Below are 22801 nucleotides of genomic sequence, written 5' to 3' on the forward strand. Positions count from 1 at the left end.
GTTATCAGAGCTCAAACGCCGTGCTGGGAGAACCACTGCTCTCTTCAGAGCTGTCAGGCAAGGACGTTTAAGTCTGCAGAAGTTGTCTGCTGCCTTTTGTTCAGATTTGGCCTGCCCCCAGAGGTGGAATCTAGAGAGGCAGTAGGCCTTGCTGAGTTGCAGTGGGCTCCACCGAGTTCAAGCTTCCCTGCTGCTTTGTTTACCATGTGAGCATAGAACCACCTACTCAAGCCTCAGCAATGGTGAACGCCCCTACCCCTGCCAAGCTCCAGCATCCCAGGATGATATCAGATTGCTGTGCTAGCAGTGAGCAAGGCTCCATGGGTGTGGGACCCGCTGAGCCAGGCATGGGAGGGTATCTCCTGGTCTGCTGGTTGTGAAGACCATGGGAAAAGCGCAGTATTTGGGTAGAAGTGTACCGTTTCTCCAGGTACAGTTACTCATGGCTTCCCTTGGCTAGGAAAGGGAAATCCCCCAACCCCTTGCACTTCCCGGGTGAGGTGACGCCCCACCCTGCTTCAGCTCGCCTTCCATGGGCTGCACCCACTGTCCAACCAGTCCCAATGAGGTGAACCAGGTACCTCAGTTGGAAATGCAGAAATCACCTGTCTTCTGCATTGATTTTACTGGGAGCTATAGACCGGAGTGGTTCCTATTCAGCCATCTTGGAAGCAATGATAATCATTGTTACTGTGACATAATTACAAACAAATTGTTTTAGTCAAAAATATATTTTTTTCTTTTAGTGGCTCAATTGGTAAGTTGTTTTCTATCACAGTCTTTAGTAGCACAATGTAGCTACTTGGTGAACACAGAGAAATGTAAAGAAACCATTCTATTTATCTTTGTCATACTCTTGTTCGGTTTGCTTGTTGATGTTTTTGTTTTGTTTTGTTTTGTTTTGGTTTGGTTTGGTTTTTTTCGAGACAGAGTTTCACTCTGTCGCCCAAGGCTGGAGTGCAGTGGTGCAATCTCGGCTCACTGCAACCTCACTTCTGGGGTTCAAGCAAGTCTCCTGCCTCAGCCTCCGGAGTAGCTGGGATTACAGGCATCTACCACCATGCCCAGCTAATTTTTTCTTTTTAAGTAGAGACAGGGTTTCGCCATGTTGGCCAGGCTGGTCTCGAACTCCTGACCTCAAGTGATCCACCCACCTTGGCCTCCCGAAGTGCTAGGATTACAGGTGTGAGCCACCATGCCCAGCCAACATATATTCCTTAACTCAAAAATACTGTAGTATTGAAAACTATGTGTTTTTGCTTTAATCTAAGTAGAATGCTACCTTGTTAGCTGTATTTTTTTTTTTAAAGGACATGTAAAATAACTATGTGTCTTAAAACTGAAAACTCCAAGTCCTCAATCCTAATACCCCCCTTTAGGAGTCAGATTTCTTTTCACTTAACTTCCTTAAGACTTTCCAGTGTCTCCAGTTTGACCCCAGAACTGTGGCCACACTTAGTATTTCTGCTTTGTAGCATCAGCTCTCATGACAATCTCATAAATGACTACTTTTTTTATAGCTTTATTGAGATATATCTCACATATCATAACATTCACACGTGAAAGTGTACAGGTCATTGATTTTTAGTATATTTGGAGTTGTGCAACTGTCATCACAATCTAATTTTGGAACATTTCAGCCTCACGAAAAGAAATTCCTGCACATTAACTGCCATTCCCCATTCCTGCTTGTCCCCTCCCAGACCCCAGGCAATTATTATTCTAGTTTCTGTCTCTGTGAGTTCATCTAATCTGGACATTTCATATAAATGGAATCACACAATATGTGGTTGTTTGTGACTGGCTTCTTTTACTTAGCAAAATGTTTTCAGCGTTCACCCATGTTGAAGTATTGTGGACAATTGAGTACTTTATTTTTTTAAATTATTGAATACTATTCTGTCACGTGCAGATGCCACATTTTATTTATCCTTTCATCAGCTGATGAACATTTAAGCTCTTCCCACGTTTAGTCTGTTATGAATAATACTGTTGTGAACAATGTACAATTTTTGTGTGAATATATGTTTTCAATTCTCTTGGGTATTTATGTTGGAGTGGAATTGCTGGGGCACATGCTAAACTCCATGTTTAGCACTTTGAGAAATGGACAAACTATTTTCTAAAGTGGTAACTCAATTAGCTGAGCATGGTGGCATGCACCTGTAGTCCCAGCTACTTGGGAGGCTGAGGCAGGAGAATCTAGTGAGTCCAAGGGTTCAAGCCTGCAATGAGCTATGCTTATGCCACTGCTCTCCAGCCCAGGTGACACACCAAGACCCTGTCTTTAAAAACTAAACAATAAAATAAAATAAAATAAAATAAAATAAAATAAAATAAAATAAAATAAAAGTAGCAGCTCTGTTTTACATTCCCACTAGCAATGTATGAGGATTCCAATTTATCCACATCCTCACCCACACTTACTGTTTGTCTTTTTAATTGTAGCCACCCTGGGGTTGAAGGGACATCTCATGGTGGTTTTGGTTTGCATTTCCCTCATGACTGATGATATTGAGCATCTCTTCATGTGCTTATTGACAAAGACCCGCTTTTGATGTCTGCACATGGCCTGAGCCAAAAATCTTGTTGTCTTCCAATGTAGTTTTGAGTATTTTCTTCCCTTTTGTGAGATGATTTGGTAGAGAAAAAAGAGACTGTGCTGACGAACACTTTAACTCAACTATGAAGTGAGTGCATCATCTTTGCTTTCTGTTTTATGAAAGTGTATTGGTGACTTTCTGGGATGGATGGGGGGCAACTAATTCTTGTGTAAAGATTTCTAATCATAGAGGAGTAAACTCTAAGGTATGTGAAGTTTGCTTGGTTTTGATGCTCCTAGGTTACCATTATATGCTTTTCTCTACCCAGTGGAGAGGCTGTTTTTCCATTTCCTCTAATGCCATACTTTCTATAGAGTCCTCTTTCAGGCTGGTTCTTTGGACAGGAAGTGAAACATATAAACATTAAGGAATATGTGGTGGAAAAAGAAATCTCATTGTATTTCTTTCCCAAGCTTATTTTCCGGGAATAAAGGAATAACAGACTAACATTTTTAGTGAGAAATTACAGCAACATCAAAAGATGAAGACTTTCTTTGAATAACCTCTGTATCATTTGAGGCCCATCCAGGTGCATATGATTGAAAAGCAAACCCGGGGTAGCTTAACATGGGTAACATATTAGCTCCCATAGGCTGAGAGGGCTCCAATGGTATCATCCAATCTGTGTCTCAGAATTTTGGCTCCCATGTCATTATTCTTGGGATGCTTCCTGGAAGCTTCCAGCTCACACTATCACAACATTCAGCTTAAGAAAAAAGAGAGATTACTTATCTGATACTCCAAAGTCTTGGAACTGAGTCTCCTTGGCCCCAAATGGCCTGACCAGAGACACATGTTTATCTCTGAATCAGTGACTGTGGCCAGAATGGTGGAACTGCCATTGGCCTCATCTAGTCCACATGGTCCCCAGTAGTTCCTATGGTGGAGTGGCTTCACTGCAGTCATGTGGGCCGAGGCTGGCAAAGTGTGGTTAGGAAGGGAGACGGAGTCTGTGTGGCAAGATGAGGAATGATCACTTTCTACTCAAAACCACAGACCACAGACAGGTTTCTTCTCTCCAATGGCAGTTCTGGGAAGGACATTAAGCAATCATCTAGGGCAGTAGTTCTCAAACTTTAGCATGGGTATCATTTGCTAGGGCTTATTTGTCCCACGCTCTGTATTTCAGAAGCAGATATTTTTCTACTTGCATGGGTTTAAAGATGGAGATGAATTTTGCCTCAGGATGAATCACTCCCCCACTGAGTTTCACCAGTACCTGGTTTAGATTTTATATATATATATATATATTTTTTTTTTCCACTTTTTTGATTTTTATTTATTTATTTATTTTGTGACAGAGTCTCACTCTGTAGCCCAAGCTAGAGTGCAGTGGTGTGATCTCGGCTCACTGCAACCTGCACCTCCTGGGCTCAAGTGATTCTCATGTCTCCGTCTCCCAAGTAGCTGGGACGACAGGCACACACCACCACGCCCAGCTACTTTTTTGTATTTTAGTAGACACGGGTTTTACCGTGTTGCCAAGGGTGGTCTCAAACTCCTGAGTTCAGGTGATCTGAACCATTTGAAGACAGGAGAGAGGCTTGGAATAACTCCTTCCCTGGTGCCTTCACAGGGAACATGACTCTGCAGTAATAAAGTGTCACAAACTGGGTGGCTTAGACAGCAAACATTTATTGTCTTTCAGTTCTGGAGAGAAGTCTGAGATGAGGGTGCCAGCAGGGCCATGCCTTAGGACCACAGTATTGAATGTTCTCTCTCTGATTTTTTTTTTACTGGGTTAATTGTTATTGCTTTCTTTCTTTCTTTCTTTCTTTTTTTTTTCAAATAGAAGAGATAAAAGTGTCCGAAGATGACGAAATGGAGAAGCTGTACAAATCGTTAGAGCAAGCTAGTCTATCTCCTCTTGGGGACCGGCGGCCTTCGACTAAAAAGGAGCTGAGAAAATCCTTTGTTAAGCGGTGTAAAAATCCATCTATAAACGAGAAACTCCACAAAATCCGAACATTGAATAGCACATTAAAGGTAACAAAATTTCAAATTGTGGATGAACTCTATGGATGTGGGGCAAGGAATGGCTGGTTCTGCAAAGAGATTCTTGCTCATCACAGCGTGTTTGTGTGGGTGCAGGGAAGGGCCGTAAAAGTAAATATAATCTTTATAGGGTAAGATGACCTTGACATTCTTAAAACACTAGGACATTCACACGGTAGCGCCCAAGGCAGTTTTTCACAATAGGCCTTGATTTTTGCATTCACTCTGATATAAAATTTCAAATTTTAAGCTTCTAGACAACAAGGACCATGCATAATTTTTTTGGTAACCCTTATACCTAGCACAGTACCTGGTTCAATAAATGTTGATGAGAGACAGAGACCATCAACTGGTGAGACTAAACAGTCGTATAATAAGATCTCGAGTTTTCATCTGATTCATGCAAGGTGCCATTTTTCAGGACTACATCCGGAAGAAAATGTCTTGACTTCAGCTGCATCAAAGATGTAGTGATTGTCAGCTGTGGGCATTGCAGCCAAGGAGCACTGTGAGAGCCCGACAGTGGGAAGTGCACACTCTGTGGTAATAGACCAGCAGATGTTTTCACAATGGGAATAAGGGACAGTGTACAGGAAGTACTGAAGCTATTTTCAGGGCCTCCCTGAGCTGAAATGGTTCTTCATAACAAAAGTGTCCTGCTTTCACATTTAGATTATAGCATGAACAGGTGGAGGCCAGGATACTTTGTCCAATAGTCCTGATTTAGCAGACGATTTATCTGAAAAGCTTTGATAAACTCTGTAAGTGAATTTTGTTTTGTCTATGGCCTTTGGCATTAAGAACTTGAGTCATTTTCCAGGAAGAAATGTCAGCAATTGAAAGGACAAGGCTACAAAGGCAGGCTGAGTGGCTCTTAGTCAGGCGTCCCAGTTAGTCAGTAGAACATCTGAACACCCTAAAAGGCTGCAAAAATGAGGCTGGAATGGAAAAAGAAAAATGAATTTTAATTATATGAAGAGAATACAAATGCAGAGAAATTCACTCTTATTTAATATTAACATTTTAATTGATGATAAAAGATATCACTGGCCGCCATTTCACAGTATGTACAAAGCTGATGAATATGTTTGATTATTCAATGTAATATGTCATCGTGTATTGACATTTTACTGTCTTCTTTGTCTGTGATAGCTGATATGAGTGAGTAAGGTTTTTACTGAGCAAGTGTTTCCTGACTGTTACTATGTACCAGCCACTATTCTAGGTGACTGGGACCACTGAATGGACTCTACTGGGTGTAGAAACAGAGGAAAACAAATACATGATTGAAATGAAGTGCAAAAATACTACGATTGAGATGTGCTCAGGGTGCTTTGGTGGCCTGAGGGGGAAAGTGACTTACTGGGGGCATTAGAAACACTGTCACGAAGTCCATGAGTCAGGAAGAAATGAATAGCAAGAGAAGGATATTCAAGGAAGTGTAACGTCTGCCAACGGATAATAAGCTGTCATCCATGTTGGGAGAAGCAGGAAGTAGAGGCCAAGGAGAGCATGTGCAGTTTGAGTCATTAGTAGAAGGAAAAAGGCTGTGGCCTCAGGCCTTCCATAGGGCAGCAGACTCAGGATTTTAGATCTTTACAGGCACCATGCCCTCACCTGGCCACTGCGGGGCCAAGTTTGTGAAAAGAGTTAGTGTTACCATTCACTGTGGGTCTCTGTGACCTTGTGCTCTCCATGCAGTATGACCATGTCACTGGTGAATTCAGCAGCTTTTGCTTTTCTGTCAGTGTATCAGTTATCCAGTGCTAGGTAACAAATTAGCCCAAAGCTTAGCAACTTCCAACAATCAGCATTTATTATTTCAAAGTGTCTGTGGCCAGGAATCTGGGTGTGGCTTGGTGAAATGCCTCTGCCCCCAGGTCTCTCACAAGGCTGTGATCAGGGTGTCAGGTGGGGCTGCATTCATTCCTCCATGGAGAGGGATCAGTTTCTAAACCCTTGCATGTAGTCATTGGCAGGATTCAGCTCCTTTCAGGTTGTTGGACTGAGGGTCTCAGTTGCTCTCTGGCTGTTGGCCAGAGGCTACCCTCAGTTCCTTGCCACATGGGCTTCTCCATAGGGCAGGCCACAACTTGGAAACTGGCTTCTTTCAGAGCAAGCAACACAGTGAGAGTGAGTGAGATGAGTTATAAACTAGTGGCAGTAATGACATCACATTACTTTTGCAGCATTCTATTCAGTAGAAGCAAGTCATTAGGTCATCTTGTCTTCAGGGAGGAGATGACACAAGGCCTTGAATACCAGGAAGCAGAGAAGATTAGGGGCCCGCTCAGGGCTGCCTGCCCCACCCAGCCGGGGAACTGCTCTCTCTGGACATTTGTGGGAAGCAGCTCTTTCCATAGATCCCTTAGGCTTCCCCAAAGTGTAGTGCTGGGGGCTGATGAAATACAACACGACCCATGTCATGCAGTCCGATTAACCTCAGGAAGTAAGAGGATATGCTGATGTGGAAATTGGTCTTGCTGAAGAAGCCAAACAAAAGCAAAGCACGTCAACCTATTCAAAGGAGAGAGAGAACTTGGTACCTGTGTGCATGTTCGTATTGGAAGGGTATAATAATTATTTCTAATTGTTTTTAAAATTCAAAGCAGTCAAGAGAGTGGTTGCCTTTGAGGAAGAGGAGAGGATGGGACTGAGAGGGGCTGTGAATGGAGCTTCTGAGTGTTGGCTGCGGGTCCTTCTGTGACCTCGGTAGTAGTTGTATGGAAGTGTTTATTTTGTGATAATTCTTTAAGCACAATTTTTCTATTTGTGCACTTCTCTCTGAGTATTATATATTGCGCAGAGAATATATCATACACAGAGGAAATGTTTATTTTTTAAAAGCTTCAAAGTAGGAGTGTGGACAAGCAAAGACAACAGAGTTTCATGCAGAAACAAGGAAACTGTTTTAACAATAATGTTTATATTTGCCATAGGCGCATTCCGTAAATAAGAAAAATCCCTGCACTGGAATGGTGCTGGAATGAACGCACTTCAGGGAAATTCTTCTAGGAAGTTGAGCAAACTTCCAAGTTGACCTTGAGCAAAAGCTGATCGTATTATGTTGTACACTAAATACAGATATTTAGGAATTTCTAACAGCTCACCGTTCACTGACTTTTGGCTAAGCCTGTTTTTATTTTAAAATAAATTATTAATGGAATGATTAATGGGTCCAACTGAAACTCTCTCTGAGTTACTCTGACCTATGTCACAAGAGCGGTGAACCTCCTCTTCCCATAGCTGCTCTGATAGAACACATTTCCAAAGCTTAGGTCTTGAGTCAAGCCATGCACTGACTATTTGGAGTAAAAACTGAAAGTACAGCATTCTCTCTTTCATGATATTTTTGGAATCCCTGCCAAACCTTGCTTGCCTGCCAGAAAGCAGAGCGGATGTTGTGAAAGCAGTTCAAAGCCCTCCCAAAGCCTCCTGCGCCATCCAGGAGAAGCTGGGCTGCTGGACGAGGCCCAGCCCCAGGGTGCCCGGTGTCGGAAGGAGCGGGGAAGGTTCTGTTGTTTCATTAATTTCCTTCTTCTGTATTATTGTCTACATTTTTTTTCTTTCATCCGTGAAAGAACTAACACAGATTTGAGCCAAATGGTAAAAAATTTGAACTGCTTAGAGCCAAAAGCACATGAGAAGTGTCAGCTTAATGCCCAAAATTGAAGAGACCCTTTTCTAAAAATTTTATTAGATATAAAAGAAGGGTTAATTCATGTTTACTTTTTCAAAGTCAATTTCCCTGATTTTTATTAACCTTCAAAGATCTTATTTAGTTTTTTAATATAAAAAATTAGGATCTTCCTCTGAAGCAGATGTCTACATTTCTTTAGAACAAAATAAAACTCTTTAAATAACTTTACATTAATAGCACTATGGTGATAGCAGAGGAAGAAAGCTTTTTTTTTTTTTGGAAAAGTTGTTTTGGAAGCGTAGATATTGAAAACTCAGAGAGAAGAAATATGCTCTTTTGGCCCTGTCTAACTTTCTTTAAACAATCCCTCTGCTTTCCTACTGCACCATTTTTTCTCCATTTTGGAAGGAAGGCTTCGTATCTTTATCCATCTATATGTCTATCTTCTGTCTATCTCTATCTATCTATCTATCTATCTATCTATCTATCTATCTATCTACCTACCTATCTACCTACCTACCTATCTATCTGACGGCCTACCTATCTATCTATTCAGCTATTGATCTATAAATCTATCTATATCTACTTTATTTGTTTAATGGAAAGGATTTCCTCAGACTCCAAATAGGGTCCAGAATGCAAAAGAGAATAAAAAGCAAATGGGTAATTCATTTATTCATTTATTTCTTATTTTATATATTCATTTTTTCAACAAGTATTCCACGGATGTCTACATGTGTCAGTCATTCTTTCAGGCACTTGGGGCTATATAGCAGTGGGCATATCAGACAAAAGGCCTGCCTTCAGGAAGCTTATGTTTTAGTAGGAGAATAAACAAGCATAATTGACTATTAAGTTTTATAATATAATAAGTGATGATAGATTTGATAAAGAATAGAAAAGAGAGGGGATATAAAATATTGAGGCATTGATATTTAAATAGGAAAGACGTGAAAGGCCTCCTTGAAAGACATAATTGGTATAAAATCTGAAAAAGGAAAGGGAATGAGGCTTGAGGTTTTCTGAGGCCAAAAATGCAAACACCTTGGGGCAGGAGTGTGCCTAGGGCATTTAAGGAAGAGCAGGGAGGTCAGGGTAGCTGTGATGTAGTGGGGATGGAGCATGGGGAGAGTAACAGTGTGCCAGGGACACGGGGATTTGAGCCACTGAGGACCTCATTGCCATTGCAAACACCAGCTTCTACTTGGAGTAAGACAGTGACCCTCTGGAAGGTTCTGAACAGAGGGATGGCATGCTTTGTGTCATGTTTGAATGTAGAATCATCAGGCTTTGCTGGTGGATTGGGTGTGACAGAAGGAGTCAAGAATGACTACAGTGTTTGCCCTGAGCAACTGGGCAAACATTAAGTGCTTTGTGGAAGACTACATTAGGAATAGGGTTTGGTGTGTATTGGAAGTTAGTGGGTTGGGTGGGGATGAAGAGAGTAAGAGGAACCTAGCTTTAGATATGTTATTTTTGAGATGCCTTTTAGGGGTTGATGTGGAACTGCTGAAGAGGAAGTTTAGACAAATGATGGTGGAGTCCAGGGGAGAAGTAAGGAGAGATATAAATTTGGGACCCTCAGCACATAGGAGAGTGGGAGAGATTACATGTGATTACTAAGAGCATGAACATAGATAGAGCAGAGAAGAGCATACAAGCTGGTGCTCTAGAACACTCCAGTGAGAAGAGGTGGCATGATGAGGAGGAACCAAAAACCAAGGTGAGAGTAAGTAGCAATTGTGGGACAAGAAAAATCAGGAGAATGTGTCACAGGAGCACAATGACGAAAGTGTTCAAGAAAGAGGAGTAGTCAATAGGTTTAGGTGCTGCTGATAAATAAGTTGAAGATGGATCATTGGTTTAACATTGATTTAATGGATTATGGATTTAACAACATGGAGGTCACTGATGGTCTTCACAAGAGCAGTTTTGGTGAACAGTGGGGGCCAAAGCCTGGTGTGACTGAATCTATGAAGAATGGGCCATTGGAGACAGGGAGAAAGTGGAGCATTAGCTGGACAGGGATTTGGGGGCAGAGAGGAATTTCAAGATGGAAGAAATAACAGTGAACATGTATACCAGTGAAACTGCTGGGGGGGATCTGGGAAGTTGGTGAGTCACAGGAGAGAAGAGAATTGCTGGGATGAATTTCTCGAGTAGGAGAGTGGGGGCCATTGTACCCAGGTGGAGGGACTGGGCTTTGCTAGGAGCACAGATGCTCCGTCTTTGTGAACAGGGCAGAAGGCAGCATAGATTTGCATCCATGTAGTTCATGGGCAATAGAAACTTGGGAGAAGTGCTCTTCTGATGGCTTCCGTTTCCTCAAAAAAGAGACAGCAAGGCCATCAGCTGTGAGTGAGGATGAGAGAAGGGGTTTGAGATGAGAAGAGGTTTTGAAATAGTTATTTGGGAGACTGCCAGAAAAGGGATGTGAAAGTGTGATGACTGGAGAGTAGTGAAAATCCACTTGCTGGCAGTGGTTGTGAAGTTTTAGCGTCACACATGCTTTCCTGGGGATAGTCAAAAAGGATGGTTCAATCACATGCATTAATTGAATGTCCACATGGCGCTTGGCATTGTGTTAGGTGCAGGGAATACAGGGATGAAGGAAATGTTTCTTGTCATCTTCTTTAAGCTTTATAAGAGGGGCCATGACTTATCCATAAATACCTAAACGTACATTGGTAAGTTCTCAGAGGGCTTCACTGGAAGGCACAAGAACATAAAAACTTAAAAGCTTATCAGTCCAATTTTGGGGGTGCGGGGGAGGTTTCCTTTATAATGTGATGCCTCAAGTGAGTAAGATTTACGGGTTATGAAAAATTGGGTGGGCCAGGCGCAGTGGCTCACGCCTGTAATCCCAGCACTTTGGGAGGTTGAGACGGGTGTATCACTTGAGGTCAGGATTTTGAGACCAGCCTGGCCAACACGGCAAAACCCTGTCTCTACTAAAAATAGAAAAATTAGCTGGGTGTGGTGGCGCATGCCTGTAATCCCAGCTACTCAGGAGGTTGAGGCAGGAGAATTGCTTGAACCTGGGAGGCGGAGGTGGCAGTGAGCTGAGATCAGGCCACTGCTCTCCAGCCTGGGCAACAGAGTGAGACTGTCTCAAAAAAAAAAAAAAAAAAAAAAAAAAAAGAAAAGAATTGGGTAAAGAAAAATTGGAAAGTGTTCTCTGTAAAAGAAACTCTAGAAATTAGAGTTTATCAGGTGAAGAAAGGCAAGGAAGATTCTCCATGTGGCACAACGACACGGAGGTGTGAGCTAGTGTTGTGTGGGTGAGAAAATGCACGCCAGTACATTAGACTGGAAAGTCAGAAGGAAGCAGAGTATCAACAAATGGTGCCAGTGCAGGTGAGGAGCCTTTGGTGTAAGGGGATCCATGAGGGGGACTCGGCATCTCGATGCCTCCCTGCTCTGCTAAGTGGAGGTGGAGTTGATGTGGGCACTGGAGGCAGTGGTCTTGCTCAGGAGGCTGTGCCAGCAGATCAGGTGTGATACACTGAACTGGATATCCACTCTTAGGACTATGGTCAGGGATAGAGAAAACAGGCATAGATTTGAGATACAATTGTCAGGGCTGAATATTTGTTTTTAAGATGGAGGATGAACATCTTATGTTTACTCCATTCCTTGTCTATAGAAAACTCTAAGCTGAGCTAGACATTTCAGAAGTGTGTGTCATTGGTTACAGAGGAGGCAGAGTGGAATAGCACCAATAGGTTGTTTATTAATATTACTGGAATACCTACTGTTTTGATGGAAGGTTAGTAGCCTCTTCTTTGACTAGAAAGATAACCTGTGTATTTAGTCTGTGTATATTAATTAAATTAATGGGATTTATGAAAATAAAGATAATTTAATAAAATCTTAAAAGATGTATTTTATGTTGCCTTAGGGCCTAGGTAAAGTGTTACGCTCCAATTTTACTTAGCGAAGTTTGAATAGTCAATGAAATGCTAACACCTCCAGTGATAATTTTAGGAGGCATGAGTCCCACACCAAGGTAGAATTGTTACTGCGGTGTGGAATAATGGATTGATCAGGGAAAGGCACCATAGAAGACCTTTGCTATATGTCTAGCTCTTCCACCAACTCTTGAGTAGGATACTTCACTTCTTTGCGGCTAGCATATGCAAACAAATGTCATATTTGTTAGGCTTGATGTGGGAATTAGAATATGAACGTGCAAAAATGCTTTGGTAATTTTATGTGAATGTACATGTGTACTTGTAAAAGAGTTGGTAAAGATGGTTTATGTAAATGAAGACACTCTCAACATCCCCCCTTCCCCTTTTGTTCTACTCGCACAGTGTAAAGAACATGATCTGGCCATGATTAACCAGTTGCTGGATGACCCGAAGCTGACAGCCAGGAAATACAGAGAGTGGAAAGTCACGAACACCCTGCTGATCCAGGACATCTATCAGCAGCAGCGGGCTTCGCCTTCCCCTGATGACACTGATGACACCCCCCAGGAACTCAAGAAATCACCTTCTTCTCCCTGTGTTGAAAATTCCATTTGAGACACAAAGTCAGGGTTTTTTCCTCTTCTATTTTATCACGAGCAACTCTTCAAGATATTGTAAAAGCTTACATTTTTCCTTAAAAGGAAAACTGAATCCCAGTCCTTCAAGCATCAGCTTCCCATCTAAAGATGCACCTTACATGAAGATAATCACCAAATACAGCAGGGCTCCTCATTCCATTTGTAACGCATCCATTGAGACTGGAATGATTGAGTTCAGTTGAAAGGCGTTTTTTGTGTTCCTACTGGGAGCTCACGGTGATGTAGAGCTCTAGGAGGGATGTGAGAAATGTCTCTTCTGTTCCTTGCTCTCCAGAGAATGCTATGGACAAACATCAAATTTTACCAGGAATAATTGTCCATGGAAACATTCTGTTTTTCAAAAGAAGAATGTACATATGCCACTTGGCTGGGAAGCTGTGTGGCCCAAATCACTTTTTGAGTGGAGGAATGTTTTCTATAGCAGTGACTGCAAGGACAAACGTGGTGTTGCAGAGCAAAAATTCCTTGCCTTTGGTATAGAATGGTGGTGCCTTTTCCACGTGTTGAGAAATACTTAATAGACAATGGCGTGTGGGAGAGCTGAAGGGGGAGGCGTGTTCCATATTCCACTCACTCAAAGGACAGCTTAGTGTTTCCACACTTTGTGCAGGTTAGGGGATCTGATTAATATTTCCTTTCCTTACAACAGCTAGAGAAAACATCTCATCACAATTGGCGACCTCTACTCTCTTCGAACTTTCCTACTCAACGGTAGGAGATAGTAATATGTCCAGCAAAAAATGTCTACTGCTCTTGTCCTTGGCTGTGATCCCTATACATAGTGTGAATTTATATCCAGATTTCCCAGGATCAGTATTGACAAGATGACTTTGGCATCTGAATTGTTTTAATATCTTTACTCAAAAAAAAAAAAAACCACACACAAAAAACAAAAACCAAAAACAAAACAACAACCCACGGAAACAACAAAAGAGTTAAACATGATGGTTTTATTTTTGTATGTTTATATGTCACTTGTGTGCTATGTGAATAGCTATCTATGTTTGTTATTTAAATATATTTATAGAAGTTCAAATTACTAGTGTTTTAAAAGATGATATACTATTATATATTGTGCTTAGTATATATTTGATGAGTCTAGACGTTTTTGCTTGAGAAAAATAGAAATACTATTGATTCACTGGTGTTACGATGTTGCACTATAATGTCTGAGGAATGCTCAGGAAATCTTGTGGGAAAAAAATGGGGCATGCATTCATAATTTTTCTTTTTCTTTCCCACCCCAAACCCCATGAGCTCTTACATTTAGATTTCTATCTCTTGTCAGTCACTCTTTTAACCAGAAAAGGATTTTCATCTTAGATTATCCTTTCTATTAAATAAACTTTAAGCTTTGCGCCATTTATGCCTGCAAACCTTAGATCAAAGGCAACACAACTAATGTCATCTTTTCATTAAAGACTAATAGAAATTTGGAAATCATTGTGGTAAAGAGAACTCATAGAGAAACAATATGAAAGTCTTCCCTTACTAATCACCATGAATATTTCTCATCATAGGAATAACCACAACCCACCGAGTACCCATGTTGGCCCTGCCTACCCTTAACAAATTGTTGACATAACCTATTTTGTTTTATAGCTTCAAAGTGTAGCTTGACATTCAAACAGAAGAAACCACTCGAATTATATCTGCAAACAAAATGGAAATAGTTGTTATTTCCCCAAGCTTTACTAAGAAGCCTTCATACTCTGTAAACAAACAAACAAACAAAGAAACAAAAAACAACCTTAGCATTACGAAATAAAAATAAAAAACAAGAAGCTACTAGAAGCTTCTCTAAGATAAGAGGCCAGGCCAATCAGTTTGGCCAGCAAACATGTGGGTACTTCTCCACCTAGGGAAGCTAGTGAAGATGAGTTTGACCTGTGGTGACCTGACGGAGGGAACATTCGGATCCTCAGATTGCACCCTGATGCCCTGGTCTGGGAGAGCAGTGCTGTAACCTTTTGGCCCTGAAAACTACTGATTCTTTCTGTGATTAGCAGATACTAGAAGGGAAATTATTTAGGATTGGCAATGTAAAGAGTATTGAAGGAACGGCAAATAACAATAGCAGAAATAACAGTGTGACACAAAGTACCCTTCCATCTATTTTTCTGTGGTTTGCAACACCAACCTGTAGACTTCCAGTTTTTCTTAAATTGAAGAGCTCCAGACACTTTTGAGCAGGGTTTGTGAACACCTTCGAATGCTTTCCTTTGGCTTCTCTTGAAGACCTATTTCCCCCGCCTTTCAATGTAAACTCCTTTAGTACCATTCAAACTTAAAGGCAAAAAAGATCCCTGGGATTACTTAGCCAAGGCTTAAAGTTATTTTTCAAAGATACGTCAAGAACGTTAGCCTAGAAGTTTTCGCTTTGCTAGTTAAAGCTGACTGCAGAGCGTCCCAAAGTGAAAGCAAAACTGAACTTCACAATTTTGCACCTGGCTTTCTGGAGCCCCATTGCCTGCTCATTCGTGTTTTTCCCCCTGTAAATTCTTTTGCTTTTGAACAGGTTGTGCTACAAAGTAGGACTGCTTCTGTGAGTTCTCAGCCTAGGATGTGGACACTAAGACGTGGGTGGGGAGATAGACAGGAGTGAGAGGGAGAGTAGGGGACACTTTCCATGACACTCAATGTAGGAAGACTTGGGCTTCTCTCTCGGCCTCATGCCACTCTTCTGGTCCAAAGAATATTGGGAAAACTGGATTACTTTCAGCATATTTCTTGAGACTAGGTCATCTCTGAAATGCATGGCGTAGTTTCATAGAGTCCAAGGGCCAACTCCTATACCCAGTTCTACAGTCTGTGAGCTGTGGAATGAGAGAGAAAACTGTGGCTGTTCAGGAAGGAAGTGGAGAACCTCTCAGCACACGTAGATCCAAATCTGTGGCACCTGCCAAAGATTAGGATTTGGAGAGGACTCCTCTTTGGGGTTGTGAAGAGGACCTTTTCCCTCTATTGTTAGCGTGTAGATCCAGAACGGAGCCTGATGGGATGCCCTCACTGGTTAATATATTGCAAATAGACATGCTAGGCCCTGCTTTGGAAGGGCCTCTGTTGCTTTAAAGAATTCTTAGCTTTGCCCCAAGAGCTGAAATCTCAGAATAGGATCAAAGGCCTAGAAAGACTCCTAAAGTATAGGATTACAAAGACTCCAGGTAGCCTAAGAAAGAGATTGTGTCTGGAGTCAGATTTCAATGTGAAACCCATGCCTTATATTTACACAGCACTTTGTAGTTTGCAAATGGGTGTGTTTTCAGCCCCCTCCCGCTGCCCCACGCTCTACGTGAGATAATTGTGGATTATTACAGTGAAGTGCCTGGCCCAGAGCCCCAAGTGGTAAAGCGGGAACTTGAGTCTCAGGACTCCCAGCGGCTCTGTGCCCCTTCCCTTCTCTCCGCCCCCCACCTTGCTTCACCTGTTACCTTGTTAAGTTGCTGTTGGCACACAGCCCACTAGGAGACCAAGAAGTTTGACTTGGAGTGTGTGTTTCACTGCACTGGGTTCAGCATAGGGCCGGCCCTGGTGGCTGTTAGGCTACATTCTCCGTTTGAAACCTAAGGGGCCCTCTGTGCTTGAGCACAGTCTCCTCCTAATGGCCCTGCCTCAACCTGCTGGCGGGCTGTCTGTGGATTGAGTTTTCACCTAATCATGCTGTGTTTCCTTTCCTTTCTTTCTGTACGTGAGACTACTTGGGAAGTGCTGTGAGATCCTTGGATGAAAAACATGTATTTAAAGAAATGGAGAGTGTTTATTTTGTTTGCTTTTTGAGGCATGTGCTGTCAGATGTCAGAGACCCAAGTTAGTGATTAGAGGTTGGTCCTTTGACCTTCTTCTCTTAATTGCTTTTCATGTAATCATGATAATTTACTCAGGTAGCACTCCAGTCACAAACAATGTCACAGAAACAGATTCAAAGAAAAAATGTTTTTAAGTCTTGAAAAGAAGTGCTATTCAAATTTACGCCATGTTTAAATTTGTAGGTACATTATCTCTTAGTAAGAAAGACTTTTGTTTTTAGACGGAGTCTCACTCTATTGCCCAGGCTGGAGTGCAGTGGCGCAATCTCAGCTTACTGCAACCTCTGCCTCCCGGGTTCAAGTGATTCTCTTGCCTCAGCCTCCCGAGTAGCTGGGACTACGCCCAGCTAATTTTTATATTTTTAGTAGAGACCGGGGTTTACCATGTTGCCCTGGCTGGTTTCAAACTCCTGACTTCAGGTGATCCGCCTGCCTCTGCCTCCCAAAGTGCTAAGATTACAGGCGTGAGCCACCACCCTCGGCTGAAAGACAGTATTTTGATAGAACCACATACATGATTTAATGAGTAATGTTAAGTACAGAAAAGCTGCCGTATCCACATAAAGTTTTAGGGGCATTTGTTCTTCAGTCTAACAAGAATATGATACCCGATTGTGGATTTCCAATTTATTTCTCTTCCAGTTTTTTTTTTTGTATACCTCACAGGAGAAACTGAGTCCTAGAACTGGGAGATGACTGCCCTGCCCAGGGTTTTGTAATACATAGTTGAAAATAAAAGCCCCTGAAACTAAATGTTTGCAGCCTGTATAAAATGGCCTGTGGAAGGGGGGTAATTTCTCTCCTCACTGAAAGCCACTCGTCTCCTTGAATGAGACACTGAGCAGACATACGTTTCTCTGTGTCGTGGAGCCAGGAAACATTCCCTTGCCTCTTCAGCACATCTCAGTTCTTCCCCACATGACCCCAGAACCACTTAGAAAACACTGAAATGGATTCTTCATTGAAAGAAGCTTTATATTTCTCTTGCTGTAAGGATACTTAACTGCTCTGTATTTGATTTTCTTTCTTTTTTTTTTTTTTTTTACCTTTAGCCCAAAAAGGAAGTGTGCCCCATGGAAACAGCAAATGCCGTAAAATAAAAACCAGGAGTTTTAATCGCCATATATTTTAATGTGCTTGCATGATGGGAATGTGATGTTTAGCACTGCATGGTGTTTGGGGGCAAGATATTAACGTGGAAATCTTAGCTTAAGTTTTTCTGTGCTCTCATGCTGTGTCAGCTACCCCTCTAAACTGAAAAAAGAGGCATGGCTCATTTCTCTCCTGCTTTATGTTTTTGAGGTTGACTTGTAAGATAAAAATAAAAATAAGAAAAACAATATATATCTAGTAAAATGACATGAAAAAAAAAATGTTGAAATATACTACTGGTGTTCATTTTCTGTCCTGTAGTGTTGCCTTCTCCAAGAAATAAACATGTGGCTGGGAAGTGTTTAATGGCTGCGTTTTGATCGTCTACAAAGGCTACAGTGCCCTCTGGTGGCAGTCATCAAAATAGCTTCTAGACTCTGGACTTGTTTTTATTTTTAAATAACAGATCTAATTATTTTGGAAATCTATTTAAACAATAACCGATGTGATCTTTTCCAGTGGTTCTCAAGTTCCAGGTTTATTAATACAATGATATTTAGATTTTTCAAAAATTGCCATTGGACCACTAAATTTGACTTGCATATTATATTGCTTATTATTATTTCTAGGCACCCACATTTTGTTCAAAAAATTTTAAAAAGTTGCATATTATAAAAGTTACAAACTGTGATACACAAGCTCCTTAAAACATGTGAGATATTTATTTGAAAATGAACAAAGAAAATAATGAAATAGCCTAATATATTGCCTTTCTTTTGGATCCACTGATTAGAGGGAATCAGGCTGCATTTGAACTCATTCATGCTCCTTGACTGCTGTCTACATACACGGAGTTTTCATTTTGTTCCTCGTTCTCTCCCAGTTCTCACCTCACAAGCCAAGCTCGCCTTCTGTTTCTTTGTCCTGCCACCACCAAGTATTTCTAGGCTCCTAGATGGAAGCAGTAAAAATTATTTTAGACCAAAGTGATTAGTAAAAGGCATAGGTACTATGTGTTTCCTGATTTCTGGAACAATCTCATACTATTTCCTATTGCTGCTATAACAAATTACCACAAATAGAGCGGCTTCAACAAATCTGTGTCCTCACAGTTTGAGGAAGGTTGCACTCCTTGTGGAGGCTCTGGCAGAGGATCCATTTCTTTGCCCACTCCCTGGGCTACAGGTGCCCCACTTTGCTTGTCTCTGAGCTTCTTCCTCCAGCTTCAGTGTCAGCAACTTGCACCTCGTGCCTTCCTTCCTTCTCTCCTTGCCTCCTCCTGGGGCTTTTTTTTTTCCTTTTTCTTTTCTTTTCTTTTTTTTTTTTGACAGGGTTTCACTTTGTCACCCAGGCTGGAGTGCAGTGGCGTGATCTTGGCTCACTGCAACCTCCGCCTCCTGGGTTCAGGTGATTGTCCTGCCTCAGCCTCCTGAGTAGTAACTGGGATTACAGGGACCTGCCACCACGCCTGGCTAATTTTTTGTGTTTTTAGTGGAGATGGGACTTCGTCATGTTGGGCAGGCTGGTCTTGAACTCCTGACCTCAGGGGATCTGCCCGCTTCGACCTCCCAAAGTGCTGGGATTACAGGCATGAGCCTCTGGTCCTGGCCGGGGCTGACTCTTTTAAGGACCCTTGTGATTACAGCGGGCTCACCTGGATAATCCAGGTGAATCTATTTTAAGCTCGGTCAATTTGCAGCCTAAATTCCCCTTTGTTATGTCTACACAGGTTCCAGTGACACTGGCCTGGACGCTGTCCTGCTTACCTCAAATCTCCATTTCAGATATCCTGTTGAGCCCTGGTGGACCAGCAGCACCTCCCAGAAATCCCAGGAATTCCACGTTTTAGCTACAAGCATGAAAGTCGTTTTTCAGACCATGTAACTTGAATTTGACTTCAAGATACGTTCACCATAGGAAAGATCATTCATCTTTATGAGGGGAAAAGCAAGAAATTTCTGGCTTTTAAGAAATCAAGTGCTGGGAGCCGTGGCTCATGTTTGCAATCTCAGCACTTTAGGAGGCTGAGGCGGGAAGATCGCCTGAAGCCAAGCGTTTGAGACCAGACTGGTTGACATAATGAGACCCTGTCTCTTAAAAAAAAAAAAAAAGCTGGGTGTGGTGGAACTTGCCTGTAGTCCCAGGTCCCAGCTGCTTGAGAGGCTAAGGCAGGAGTATCCCTTGAGCCCAGGATTTCAGGGCTACAGTGAGCTATAATCATGCTACTGCACTGCAGCCTGGGTGACAGAGCAAGACCTGGTCTCAAAAAATAAAATAAAATAAATAAAAACAAAAATAAAAATTATGTGTGCACAGGTGCAATGGGGACAGTATTTTAATTAACAAATCAGATTTTTACAATACCTGCATTTAAAGACAAAGCATTACAAAATCACTTTTGAGAATCAAGTATCACCAAGCAAAGGATAATGTAGGTCTTAACAGCTTAGGTTTATGATCTGCTTGGTGCCATGTCAGACTAATGGATTTGACCTAATCTGTAGCTCTTCTCCCACGACAGTGTGAGGGGGCTTTTCTGAGTGGATGTTGATGTTGAAATGCATGGATAATACAGAATTTCATTGGTGCTGACCTGTGTAACCACAACCTGAACATTATTCCCTCCCTCCCTCCCTCCCTTCCTTCCTTCCTTCCTTCCTTCCTTCCTTCCTTCCTTCCTTCCTTCCTTCCTTCCTTCCTTCCTTCCTTCCTTCCTTCCTTCTTCCTTCCCTTCCTTTCCCTTCCTTCCTTCCTTTCTTTTCTTTTCTTTTCTTTCCTTCCTTCCTTCCTTCCTTCCTTCCTTCCTTCCTTCCTTCCTTCCTTCTTTCTTTCTTCTTTCTTTCTTTCTTTCTTTCTTTCTTCTTTCTTTCTTTCTTTCTTTCTTTCTTTCTTTCTTTCTTTCTTCTCCTCTCTTTCTTCTTTCTTGCTTTCCCTTCCTTCCTTCTTTCCTTCCTTTCTTTCTTTTCTTTCTCTTTCTTTCTTTCTCTTTCTTTCTTTTCTTTCTTTCTTTTTTCTTTCTTTCTTCCTTTCTGTTTCTTTCTTTTTCTTCTTTATTTCTTCCTTTCTTTCTCTCTCTCCCTCTTTCTTTTCTTTTCTTTTCTTTTTTTTTTTCCACAGTCTCACTCTGTCGGCTGGAGTGCAGTGGCGTGATCTTGGCTCACTGCAACCTCTGCCTCCCAGGGTCAAGCAATTCTTGTGCTTCAGCTTCGTGAGTAGCTGGGATTACAGGCCTGCACCACCATACCCGGCTAACTTTTCTGTATTTTTAGTAGAGACAGGGTTTCACCATGTTGCCCAGGCTAGTCTTAAACTTCTGGCCTCAAGTGATCCACCCACCTCAGCCTCCCAAAGTGCTGAGACTTACAGGCGTGAGCCACCGCGCCCAGCCCTCTGTTTGCTGTTTCTCTTCAAACAAATGAACCAACCTGGATCTATAGCTAATTCCTTGATGCCAGTCTGCTTGTTTCTCCAGTCACGTATTCTAGGAAGGCATAAACACAACATCAACCCTGGAGTCTCTTCTGAGCATATCTTGGCATTTCTAGGAGGTAGGAGGTGTGGGGAAGGAACAAAATTCCCAGGCAAACAGGGTGCCTGGAGATTTAGCACGTTATTGTCCCCATGCCAAAGGTTCTTGCTGTGGTTGCTGTTGATGCCCTGCCCAGATCCCTTTACCTGGCCAGAGCTTTCATTCCCCAGTGGCTGTGAGTTTTTGCAGCTTATAGCATGTTCCTTCTTCAGAAAATGTCCCTCAGCTACATGGAAACCACTCAGGTTAGGAGGTTATGCTCCCCATCCCCAACCATGGCGGCCACAACCAATGACTGACAGATGTGGTGTAAAAGGCCCTGCCCCCCTCTTGCCCTTGTCTCATAATGGAAGCAATTCTGCGGTAGGATGCGTGCTCCAGGGCTTCCCCCAGGGACCAGACTGAATCTGGTCCACAACTGAGGTCACAGCCTTGGTTAGCTTCTCCCACCCCCTTGTCCTATCTTGCTTCCTTCACTCCCTTCTGAAAGCATTCTTTCAATAAATCACAGTCCTAAGACTCCATTTCTCAGGCTTTGCTTCCAGCCTAAGGCAGTTAGTACTGGAAAGGACGCAGGATACAGACTGTAAGGATGGAATAAGAGAGATGGGCGCTATTTGGTTGCAAAGCCAGCTGCATGCCAATTGGGACAACACCTCCTGTGGTCTGTGGTTGCTGAGACTTTTACCTGTGGTGACCAGAGACAAAACATGGGAGGAAGAGGGTGGACCAGCCAGGGCCATGTCTCTGGTGTTTGACAGGTATGGGGGAAAACAGTCGCTGAGTGCCATTGGTGCATCGACAAGAGGAACAGGCTCGAATAACAGGCTCAGGTCTATTCACAATTTGAAGCAAAGCATTGGAGAGTGGCTCTTTGGGCAACATTCAGAGAGATACTAATGATTAATACTAATCTTCTGTAGTCCGAAGGCAGAAAGAGCTGAAAATCAGGTACAAGAGTGACAGAATTTCAAAGAAGATTAAACCCTTGGCCTGGGCCAGTCTTCAATGTCAAAGTCAGGATCTTGACGGAGAAGGAACAAGGCCCTGAGACTTGGAATGGGGATGCACAGGTAAAGAAGCTTGAGAAATGTGAATCCCCAGGTTCACCTGAAATATCTGAGCCTGCAACAGAAGTGGACTCCTCCTTGTTGGGACATAGGACTCCAAGGCCCCAGGCTTGAAAACTACCCAGAGGGTTCCCATGAGGCAGGGACCTCATAAGACAATGCCTGGCCTTGCTAAGCTGTCTCCCAATTTCCCCATCTTGGCTGCCTATTTGTCAGTAGGACCAAATAGCATTAGCCAATGGGGGAAGGGCTAGTCCGACTAAAGGAGGAAGGCACTTATACATCAGGTAACTGCAGAACCTTCTGACTCACTGGCAGGAACCAGGACACAACGCCTGGGAGTAGATCCTGAAGGTTGGATCAAGGGAAGCAAGAACAAAATATCAAGCAAGACAAGGGAGAGGTTATTAATATAGGCTTAATATACCATCCGTGTTGTCTGCCACAAGAATTCATGCTGGGAAAAAGTCCTGGGAGACTAATAGGCTGCTGA

The 22801-nt window shown here is 42.4% G+C and overlaps 1 protein-coding gene across 2 annotated transcripts in view; it reads left to right on the forward strand.

Annotated features, from left to right (window-relative positions):
- IPCEF1 (interaction protein for cytohesin exchange factors 1) overlaps positions 1–18073 on the forward strand; it is a 206319-nt gene extending 188246 nt beyond the window's left edge. For both annotated transcript variants that reach the window (XM_008007648.3, XM_073022320.1), the window contains 2 exons: positions 4396–4589; positions 12555–18073. In XM_008007648.3, the coding sequence (XP_008005839.1) occupies positions 4396–4589; positions 12555–12767 (407 nt within the window). In that variant the 3' untranslated portion in view covers positions 12768–18073. The remainder of the gene's footprint in view (positions 1–4395; positions 4590–12554) is intronic.
- Positions 18074–22801: the final 4728 nt, after the last annotated feature.

This window comes from Chlorocebus sabaeus, chromosome 13 (assembly GCF_047675955.1).
Source record: "Chlorocebus sabaeus isolate Y175 chromosome 13, mChlSab1.0.hap1, whole genome shotgun sequence".
Lineage (NCBI taxonomy): Eukaryota > Metazoa > Chordata > Mammalia > Primates > Cercopithecidae > Chlorocebus > Chlorocebus sabaeus.